Genomic DNA, 11,602 nt, shown 5'->3' with positions numbered 1-11,602 from the left:
TATTGTGATTCATTTTTATCCTTATCATATTTTATTTATGCTTTCAAGTATCAAAAACATCTTAAGAGAAAATATAAAATATGGGATCAGAATCGATTCAAAAGTTTCTATTTTGTCATATATCACAAAAATGACATAAAAAATAGAATATTAAACAAATAACTAATACATATGTGGAATAATAGTATTATCTATTTTTTTTTCCTCTCTCTCCATATATATTGACTTCTTTTACTAATCTATTATGAGAAAAGGTTGTTTTCTCTATATGGTTTGGTGTTGTCCAATCCAATGTAAGACTAAATTCTTCTTAATGATTTCACAAATCTCTTATCTCTTACTAATTAATTTGGCTCTTGCTTACTTCAAAGTACTTATCATTTTCCTTTCCATTGAGCAAACCAAAAAATGGTAACAAACACATTATCAATAAATAGGGTGATAATTAATAGCATCATTCCTAATCAATTTTGAAGATGGTTTGTTGAAATTTGATTAGGTGAATATTAGATTTATTGGGTATTAGGTAACCATATATATGAATCACCAAAAACTTTGTTCAATCTAAGCAAGCCTTGATTTTTAGACCCTTTAAAAGTAGCATATATATATATATATAAACTTTGTTGAAATTTATTTTTAATTTTTTTTTTCTTTTTATTTCCCTTTCCTCACTTTTTTCCCCTCAAATTTTCACCCCACATGCCCTAAAAAAGAGAAGTGACACATCTTTGAAAATTGAAATTCTAGTTGGGAATAATCATGATTACCAGTGTCACTTTCTTAACTTAAAGCTAGGGTTATGTCAGTCAAATAAGTGTCACACAAGATACAACAAGCTTGAATACTTCATATTATATATAAAGGCCAATCCTCTGCTAGTTGGTGACTTCATGTATAGGTCTTTTCCTTCACTCACCCAACCCTTTTTCTCCCCCACTTTTCCCCCCCCACCTTTTTTTAAAAATTAATTTCAACTTCTTCTTCACTTCCATCTAAAAAAGAAGGGGAAAAAAAAGTTGGATGGGAAAAATTTGCCATAATAATGCCATATGGAATAAAAAAGAGCATAATAGTAATATTTGTCTTTTTTTTTTTTTAAACACAAAATAAGAATTAGGGAAGTGTGAATGAAGAAAAAAGGTGCTCACGATACACAAATAAAATCAATGTCAAATGATCATCCTAACCTTAAACTTAGGTTTAGGACATGAACAATTTTCTTCTATTTTATTCCCTCTAAGAGGCCATATGTCTTACTACATCATAGGTTCCAAAACACGGTCAGAATAGAGAATGTGAAATAGAAAATTAGTTCTATTTTCATCCATTAATTAACGTGGGTTTGAATTATTTTTTATGATAAGAAGAACAATGAAAAATTAATTATTATTGAGACCATCAATTCCATTCTTATTGGAGTTTTAATTTCTTATTTTTAATATGATATTGTGATTCATTTTTATTCTTATCATATTTTATTTATACTCTCAAGTATCAAAGGCATCTAAAGAGAAAATATAAAATATGGGATAAGAACTGCTTTAAAAGTTTCTGTACTGTCATATATCACAAAAATGACATAAAAAATGAAATATTAAACAAATAACTAATAAATCTATGGAATAGTAGCATTATCTCTCTCTCTCTCTCTTTATATATATATATTGACTTCTTTTACTAATCTACTATGAGAAAAGGTGGTTTTCTCTATATGATTTGGTGTTGCTTAATCCAATGTAAGGCTAAATTCTTCTTAATGATTTCACAAATCTCTTGTCTTTTACCAATTAATTTGGCTCTTGCTTGCTTCAAAGTATTTATCATTTTCCTTCCATCGGGCGAACCAAAAAATGGTAACAGACACATTATCAATAAATAGGGTGATAATTAATCGCATCATTCCTAATCAATTTTGAAGATGGTTTTTTGAAATTTGATTAGTGAATATTAGATTTATTGGGTATTAGGTAACCACATATATGAATCACCAAAAACTTAGTTCAATCTAAGTAAGCCTTGATTTTTAGACCTTTAAGACTAGCATATATATTTAGTTAAATGGCCTATAGCCAAAGTCATTTTCAGCTAATGACTAGCTGCAATGAGAGAGGAGAAAAATGAAGAAGACTGTAAATTGTATAATTGTCTGCATTCAAGATGGTTAGTTAGAATGTACATTTTGTACAATCAAATTAAGATTTAATTAGGAGTACTTCAAAATGCCAAATCCCAACAACTTTGCAAAGTTAAGCATGTTTGATAACGAAGCAAACCCGATTATCTTAAAGACGTAATCACATAAATGGGAAAGGAAAATAGAAGTGAATTAATCTCATCTTTATCGTGAACTTAATTTAATTTTCATCCATTGTTCGATAAACAATTATTTTTTGATTGTACATACATTTTTGTCTGATATTTTCATGATTTAGAGGTACCGATAAAATCAAAATAATTATGTATGATTACATAAACTTGTATATATAAAATCGATCTTTCACTATTTATAGATCGAATCAATCTTTTATTATTTATCAAAGTTTCATGCAAAATTGTTATATTTTGATCGTCCTATAGATTTTTTTTTTCAAGAATTTTTATATAATATTTTAATTTTTCTGTAAATTCAAGAAATTTTAAACCCTTCAGATTAAAACTCAAAAGAAGGGCTGGAATACGTACTACTCATTCTTGAGGACAGGTGTGCTACATGGCATTTCTTGTCTTATTTACCAAGTAGGATGTTGCTTGGCACAGGATCATCCATACCATATCGTTAACATTTTTGGGACAGCTGTGGAACCTCTGAGAGAGAGAGAGAGAGAGAGAGGGAGGGAGGGAGGGAGCGAGAGGGAGAGGGAGATTGGAACATTTTGAGTAGCTTGACAGTTTTCCTCACTTTTTCTCCAGCGCATAGCTACAAGTCCCCATCAACAGTCTGGATGATCAAATCTTTGAAATACTCATGAATTCCCCTTTACTCCTTTCTTGTTTCAAATATTGATTTTCATCTCCTTCCCATGATAATATAATATACATGTATATATATATATATAATGTACTAGGCGATTTCATCCAAACACCTGGCATTTACGGAAGAGTAGGTAATGAAAAGGAAATGACTGATGAAAAAGATATCAATGATTCAAGATTGGGATGATGATCATATGAAGAAGAAAGGTTTTTTTTTTGTGGGGTATGTTGCACACTTCTTGGCTGCAAATTTTTCTTTTTTCTTTTTCTGGAATGGGCGTATAATTTTTATCCGAAAGAGTCGAATACAATCATCCATCAATGCAACTGAACTGCCTTTAATCAAGCTGTCTAGGGTTAGGTACTCTAAATGAATCCCATGATTCCGTCGATCCGATCTATCGATATCCATGAAAGTTAATTAACTTGATTATATAAAACACAAATTATCTGTAAACTTCATGTGAATCAATGGCCATTAAGCACTTCTAGTACTTTGAGAGTTAACAGAAAGCATTTTCAGTGGTTTTTATTTTTGACATTATTGTGTTGTTCTTGATGGGAATTATAACTAATCATTAATGAAAGAATTTGGGAGGAAATTTAATTAATCAAACTTGGTTGCTTTAGAAGTTTGTTAGCTCAAACAAGAGACAAGCAAAAAAGTAGTTGTCTTCCCTCCTTATTTGTCCAATAGCTAAAGGGACAATCACTTACGGGAAAGATATGTTTAACAGCCTGCCCAGGTGAAGAGTACCTCAAGTACTTCTGTACTCTCTCCTCTCTCTCTCTCTCTCTGATATCTCTCTTGTACTTGAAGTATAGAAACATGAAGATAGAGAGAGGGGGGGGGGGGGGGGGGGGGGGGGGGGGGGGGGGGGGGAGGAGAGAGAGAGAGGGAGAATTATGTGAAGTGGAAGCAAAAAATGTTAATGTCTCATACAGGCATGATGATTACCTTGTGAGTGAAGAAAAATGCTTCGAAAAAGACAAGATAGAGTCAAAGACAAGAAGACCAACCATCCTTCTCATGGAGGTCCCCCTCCAATCCGTTTTCCACTCTACCTATCAACCAACATATATTACACCCCCCCTTCTATATTCATATCCTAAGCAATCCCCACAATCCCATCTCCATCATCATACCACCATTACCATCTCATCAAGCCTTCATCTCTCTCTCTCTCTCTCTCTCTCTCTCTCTCCCTCCCTCTCTCTCCCTCCCTCTCTCTATATATCTCTCCCTTATCAATTTCAAACCACTTGCTTGGATCCCACATTCGTAGCTCGATCCATATGAGAAAACCGGATCTCATGGGAAAAGATCGAGTACTAATCAATAACAACATTGCTAACAATAACAACAAGAACAACAACAATAAGCTTAGGAAGGGCTTGTGGTCGCCTGAAGAAGATGAGAAGCTCATGAGCTACATGCTGAGAAATGGACAAGGGTGCTGGAGCGATATCGCTAGGAATGCCGGCCTGCAGAGGTGTGGCAAAAGCTGCCGCCTTCGTTGGATTAACTACTTGAGACCCGACCTCAAGCGCGGCGCATTCTCACCCCAAGAAGAAGAGCTCATCATCCACTTGCATTCCATCCTTGGCAACAGGTCTTATATCCATCTTTTTCTTGCTTTCATAAAGCTATATAATAACATTGCACACACATTGCATTATCTATATCTATGTATCTATATATCTATATATCCCATGTATCAAACTTAATATAAGGAATGTTTTTGATTTGTAGAGAGCTCTAGGTAATGATAATTGAATAATGTAGATTATTATTTCGTGAAGATCTAAGAATGAAGGGAGAATCCTAAGCTGGTCAATGATATTATATACCCAACAATAATCTGGCTATTTTTTTGGCCAGATTTTGAAAATGCAGGCTCTATTTTCTCAATCAAATTTGGACAATTGTAATGTTATATGGTCTAGGGTTTATGGGGTTTCCATAATTTCTTATCAAATTTAAATTCTAAGCAATTCTCTTCATATGGACAATTGAAATATTATATGGTCTAGGGGTTTATGGGGTTTCAATAATTTCTTCTCAGAATTATTTTCTAAGCAAATTCTCTTCATATAGTACAAAAATGGCCAGAACTTTTCTAGGGTTTTTGTGTGAATTACATATGTTAGATTTAGCCTTTGAGTAGGTCTTAAGCATAATTAATGTGAAAAATGAAAAAAAAAATGCAGATTTATTTGGTTGATTACACTTCTCATTTTCCATTTGTTTCAAATGGTTCAGGTGGTCTCAGATCGCGGCGCGCCTACCAGGGAGGACCGACAATGAAATAAAGAACTTCTGGAACTCTACCATCAAGAAAAGGCTGAAAAACAGCTTGCAGACGCACTCGCCCAACGACTGCCATGATTCGTCTTTGGAGCCTAGAGTTGTAGTAGATAACATCAATGCCATGGGCATGGGCGTTGGAGGATCATCAGGAATGCTGTTGTCCATGCATGAACATGAAATGATGAACATGTACATGGACTCATCTTCCTCCTCATTTTCCTCCATGAACACCATGCTAACAAGCAACCACTTAGACAACCCTTTCCCTCTCCTGGACAACCGGCATGACCAAATGGTATTCAGCCTGCCAAACTGCATGGCAAAACCCGAAATGACCGATGAGTTCGACGGACGATATGGGGTGACGGGAGGTGGGAATATGGGGGTAGAGAGGGAGATTTCCATACCGGGATCACAGAGTAATAGCACCACTGAGGAGAACAATGGTGCAACTCAGAATGAGTACTACACCATTGACATGAAAAACAATAATAGCAAAGTAGAGGAGAGTGACAACATTTTTGGAGTGGGAAATCATTGGCAAGGTGAGAACATGGGAATTGGAGAGTGGGATTTGGAGGGTTTGCTGGAAAATGCTTCCTCCTTCCCTTTCCTTGATTTCCAACTTCAATAAAACTCTCCTCTCGTCTCCTAGGCAATTTTGGAGGAAAAGAAAAGAAAAACTAAACAACCCTTAAAAGTTTTGGGTTGTTTATTTTTTTGAGGGGTGTTGAATAAGATTGAAGGTGAGTTTGGGGGGAGAATTATTGGGTGAAAAAACAAAGGAAATAATAATGATTGTTTTTGAGGGAATTGTGAATAGAAATAATGGAGACTTGAGTTGGAGAAGAGGAAGAAGAAGAAGAAGAAGAAAGAAGAAGAATAATGAAGAGTAGTTGGTGAGAATTGAAGGTTCTTTTTATGTACAAAGAGGGAACAAGTAGGTTGTATTACTCATCAATAAGAAGTGGAAACTCTCTCTTTCTAAGCAAAATTTCAAGTGTTTGTTATCATTTTTGTAAAATTTCAACAAGACCCAAAAAATTAAAAGACAAATTCGTCGCCTGAGAGATTCGAACTCTCGCGGGGAAACCCCATGTACTTAGCAGGCACACGCCTTAACCACTCGGCCAAAGCGACGGGATGTTAAGGTTTCAGTAGAACAAACAAAAAATAAAGAAAATAATGTAATTTTAAATGAAGTTCTTTGATGATATATTAAGCAATCTTTAATGATGTGGGCCTCGTTTGTGCAAGGAGGAGAACTAACTAATATGGCTATTTTACTTTTTGATAAATATGCCAAAACATATAAATAAAATACATTTATACTCCTAGACTTATAAAAACACTAAATAAAAGTAAATTACTTTTAATTATTTTATTTTCATATTCCATTTTAAAATTATTCAAATTATAAAAATCATCATAATAATTTTTTTAATTTTATAATAGTTTTTTTTAATATATATAATAATTTCTTTTATATTTTGAATATTAAATGGATCTTAATCTTAATATTAAATATGTTTTGAATTCTTAAATTATGCACATTATTATCGAATTTCATAAATAAAATAATTTTATTGTATGTATTATTGCTTCTTTTATATCTATATTTACTATCATTTTATGACTTTTGATTAATTGCGATATTTTTTTCTCAAAATTTATGTTGATATTTCTCCATATTTTTGTGTTTTTAAGTTTTGCCATGAAAATGACTTTAACACGTATAATATTACTTTTTTTTAATCATGTTTTAGAGTTTTTTCAATATTATTAAAAGTTTTGATCAATTTTTTTCCATTGATATTTTATGTCAAAATATTCACTGATATTTTATGATATATCCCAATATATTCATAAAATCGAGTCCTTGGTATATCGATATTTTCATCCACTACAAGACAATGTACTTTTCGTGACAAAAATTTAGGGGCAAATTCTACTTTTGTTGTTAAAAGTAAGTTTTACGGATGAAATTTTAGATGTTGTCAATAATGCCAATTTTCTACAAACTTTTCCTAACGAATTTGAAATTTTTGTCGTTGAAAGATGTGGTAAGAAAATTTGGCGCAAACACTTTTGTGACGAAAATAAACTATTTCCCTACGAAAATATTTATCACTAATTATAATTTTTGGTGATGAAAATAATTTCCTCACTAAAAGTTACAACTTTTTATCTATTTTTGCTTTCAAAATAGTTTTGTCGGTAATTATATTATTTTCTGACAAATTGAGTAATTTTGTCACCGAATAATGTTATTAAATTGTGATATTAATAAAGAATATTAATAAATAAGTAGATGATTTATACTATAAAATAATATAATATATATTTGTTGACACTTAATATTTATACTATAATATTTTATTTATATAAATAATAATAAAAATTAAGGATCCATAAAATTAAATACTAGAATGTAGGTTTATTTAAATTTAAATGTTCTATTATGTAATAATAGTATTGTCATGAAATAAAAAAAAATGTAAATTATTTAAGCAATTAATATTTATAGTGTAATATGTTATTTATATTTTTATATATATAAATAATAACAATAGATAATCTAAGATATGTAAGATTACATCCTATGATATAAATTTATTTAAATTTCAATATTATTATATGGTGCTACACATACATAAATACTACTAAATGATTTTTATTATATTGGGTAAAAGTTATCCATACAAGTCCAATGTAGTATTAAATTTATGTTAGCTATAAATAAGTTATAGTCCTTTAATTTGTTCTCATTCAAAATCATACCTTATCCACTCAAGAAGTAAATTTATACTAACATTTAGTTACCTAGTTTAAATTAATAGATTTTTTTAATTATTACTTGGTTTTTAAATAATTGGTCAGAATTAAATTTCTCAAATAAATTGTCTAGTGTCTATAAAAGCATTCTATCTACATAAAATTCCAAATATTATTTATGTGTACGAAGATATCATATATTATTAATAAATAAATAAGTATAAGTTAAATATTATATGATATAATATATTGCCAGTACTATATGCCTAGCTCTATATTCATATTTACAAAATAAAAAATGTCTAATATATATAGCACATGTGAAATTCTATATAAATATAAAGTTGTTTTAAAAGTTTTCAACCACATCTTTATTAATAATTGGTTATTTTATTTTTTATTGATCAATTATATATTTAATATTTTTAATTATTAATTACTAATTTATCAAAATTGATTAGTTATTAAGAACTAAATCTTAAATTATACCGCAAAATAGTAACTTCTATGACTACTAACTTGTAAATGAGTTTTTATATTTGTATGCATTTTTAATCAAATATTTAAAACAAATGTAGTTATAAAAATAATTGAAATATAGCATAAATTATTATATGATTTATATTTATAGTGTTTCATTATGTTTGATATTTTTGTTTGGAATAGATGAGAAAGAGAAAGAAAAAAAAATGATGTAGAATCCTAATTTCATTTTGATCATTATTTTATTAATGTCAATATGAGTATTACACTTTGACATTCTCCTAACATTGCCTTTCAATTGTACCTTTATTTTATATTTCAAATTTATTCTAGCTATTAATAAACTATAGTTCGCTAATTTGTTCTCATTCAACATTAGGTTTATTTAGAGGTGACAAAATTTGATATGACTTGAATCTAACACTCTTTCATGATTTTGGGTTGAGTATAATTGAGTTCAAGTCAAATTCATGTCGACTTGCATACCTTATTTAATAAATAATAGTGTTGGCCTTATGGGGGGGGGCCAACAACCACCCTAATGGACTATGGAGAGTGAACTTAAATAATATAAGGTCCCTGTTCTGATCACCAATTGATTTTCAGAAAATCTTAGGATGGATGAGCCACTAGGAAGTACAGAGCACCTCGATTAACAAGTGGTATCAAAGTCTGGTCACATGTTTGATGGGTGAGCTAGCACTATGGGTGAATGGCGAAGGCCCAGGGCGTGGCCAAGTCAACTAATAGAGACGGTATACTATCATCGACGAAATTAATTGTTACCAAATAATTTGTCGGCATTAAATATTGACGACTTTTGGGACAAATTTTATTTTTTTCGTGACAAAAATTCTTACTTTTGTCGATGAAATATTTCGTTGGAAAACACCTTCAGGGACAAAATTTTATTTCATCAAGGAAAACTTTGGGCGACGAAATAATATTTTTGTCACGAAACTTTTAACGATGGGTCTAGGGCGACAAACAAGGCACAAAAGAATTTTCTTTGGGGAATGTTTTTGTAGATGAAATTTAGACTTTCAGTGACAAATATTTTATCGCTGAAAGTCAATTTTCTTGTAGTGATTTTTTATTAAAAGGGTATTGATTACTACTAAAAAAAAGCACATTTTAGATAATAATTCTCATGAGTTTCACATCTTTTGAGTAGTAATTATGCCTAAAACACTCAATTAACATGTTTTTGCCCTTGCAAGAGTTACTAACAAGTTTTATGAAGTTTTGGAGTCATTTCAAGGTATGATTTTGATAAATTGGTGACAAAAAAGATGAATCAAATTGAAGAAAACAAATAAAGTTGATGATGATCCAAATGCATAATGAAAGAAGCAATGCAATCGATTTGGATTGGGATTTGGAGCTGAATTGAAGGTGGTAAAGGTAGATTAAAAATGAAGAAATGAGAGAAATTGCAAAGAGGAGTCGAAAAAACATGTTTTTCAATTTCGCATGACCATGCGAAATGAAACAGAATAGGCTTGGCTGCAACATATAAGGGAAATGTGAAAAGTGATTTAGCATGACCATGTGAAATTTTCACACAGTCATGCGAAACGCTCCAGCAAGACGATAATGCAGCTGATGGATTTTCCACTTCGCATCATCATGCGAAATTGCTGAGGCTCGTGCGAAAATGCATTTTTTTTCCAGATTCCTTGATGAAGAAGCATCCGGAAGACTTCTTAAATGATGCCAAGTGTCCTTTTGACCTTGACCTATAAATAGAAACGTGATTGACTCATTTAAAAACTTTTGGTGGATTTTTCCTAATTGTAGAACTTTTCAGACTTCTTCTCTTTATATAATTTTCTACTTTCTTTCATTTTCTTTCATTTTCTCGGTAGCCAAACATGTCTTGTGAGATCAAATCTCCAAGCATGAGTGGCTAAATCTCGTTTTTCTCGGAAGAAGAAGGATCTAGAGGCAAGATCTATAGTGAATTAGAGAATTGAGCTTGAATTGTAAAGGTAATTTGATCCAATTGATTGATTAATTGAAATTTTGGGATTTTTCTCTTCAAATTGTCTTGGATGATTGCTACAATGCAAGCTAGGTAGATTCATCAAATTCTTAATGCTATATTTGATGAGATTGAATAGTTGCATTGTGTGAATCATCGGAAGATAATTTAAGATGAATTGAATATATGATTTGAATTGATCTCTTGTATTAGATTACCTAATTTGAAGAGAAATTAGATCTAGACCTAAAGCTAAATCAAAAATCGGTTTAGATGAAAATTTAGGTTTTCAATCTAACTTGATGAAAATTAGATCTCAACACCTATTCACCATGGAAATTGCTCTCTGGAAAATCCTAACTCCGAGAATCTCACATCTTATTAATTTTCTTCTCTTTTACACTTCATTTTCCTTTCAATTTGAATACATTGTTATTTTGAGACTTTATCATGCAATTTCAAGTCAATTTCACTTGATCACAATCATTTCTTATCATCTCATTCAAGTCTTAATTACCGAGAATAATCCATCTTTGTGGACGATACCTAAATACCACTATACTATAGTAATTTGTACTAAAACCACTTTTTGATCGGGTACAAATTGCTATAGAATAGTGAATTAGGTTATAAATTTCGTTTTGATCCAATAAACGACAAAATCCGAGCGATTAGGTATTCATAATAAAATATATCCACTTTAAAAATAATGGGATTATTAATTAGGATAAAAAAGTATAGAAGAGTTAAATAGTATAATATTGTGTGATTTCCCACTTAGAGAAAAGCATATGGTTGAATATTAAAGTCTTGTTTGGAGAACTTAATATTAAAGATATTTTAAATTTCATGTATAATTTCTAATGATATTTAGATAGAATTTTCCAACATGAATCTCATGTTTTTCATTATGATTTATTGATATTTAGAAAAGGAAAGAAAGTCTTACTTCAACTCGAATGCAATTTATGAATCAAAATTGTAGAAATATAAAATGTAAAGACTCTTCTACTTATGTTCTTTAAAATTATTTTTAATCCTCAAAATTAGAAGCATTAATCTTTTTGTTGACC

General features: G+C 30.7%; 1 protein-coding gene and 1 non-coding gene across 2 annotated transcripts; one reads left to right on the top strand and one right to left on the bottom strand.

Annotated features, from left to right (window-relative positions):
• Positions 1 to 3,818: 3,818 nt before the first annotated feature.
• Positions 3,819 to 6,281, top strand: LOC100246605 (transcription factor MYB83). Its single transcript, XM_002275431.4, has 2 exons — positions 3,819 to 4,589; positions 5,240 to 6,281. The coding sequence occupies exons 1-2, from the start codon at positions 4,273 to 4,275 to the stop codon at positions 5,919 to 5,921; spliced, it is 999 nt and encodes a 332-aa protein (XP_002275467.2). The 5' UTR covers positions 3,819 to 4,272; the 3' UTR covers positions 5,922 to 6,281.
• A 64-nt stretch (positions 6,282 to 6,345) lies between these two features.
• On the bottom strand, positions 6,346 to 6,427 carry TRNAS-GCU (transfer RNA serine (anticodon GCU)). The gene has a single exon. It is a non-coding gene; the product is annotated as a tRNA-Ser (tRNA).
• Between the last annotated feature and the right edge of the window lie 5,175 nt (positions 6,428 to 11,602).

The sequence above is a fragment of the Vitis vinifera genome, chromosome 13 (assembly GCF_030704535.1).
Source record: "Vitis vinifera cultivar Pinot Noir 40024 chromosome 13, ASM3070453v1".
NCBI classification, from domain to species: domain Eukaryota; kingdom Viridiplantae; phylum Streptophyta; class Magnoliopsida; order Vitales; family Vitaceae; genus Vitis; species Vitis vinifera.
This window is presented reverse-complemented; position numbering and strand designations above follow the sequence as displayed.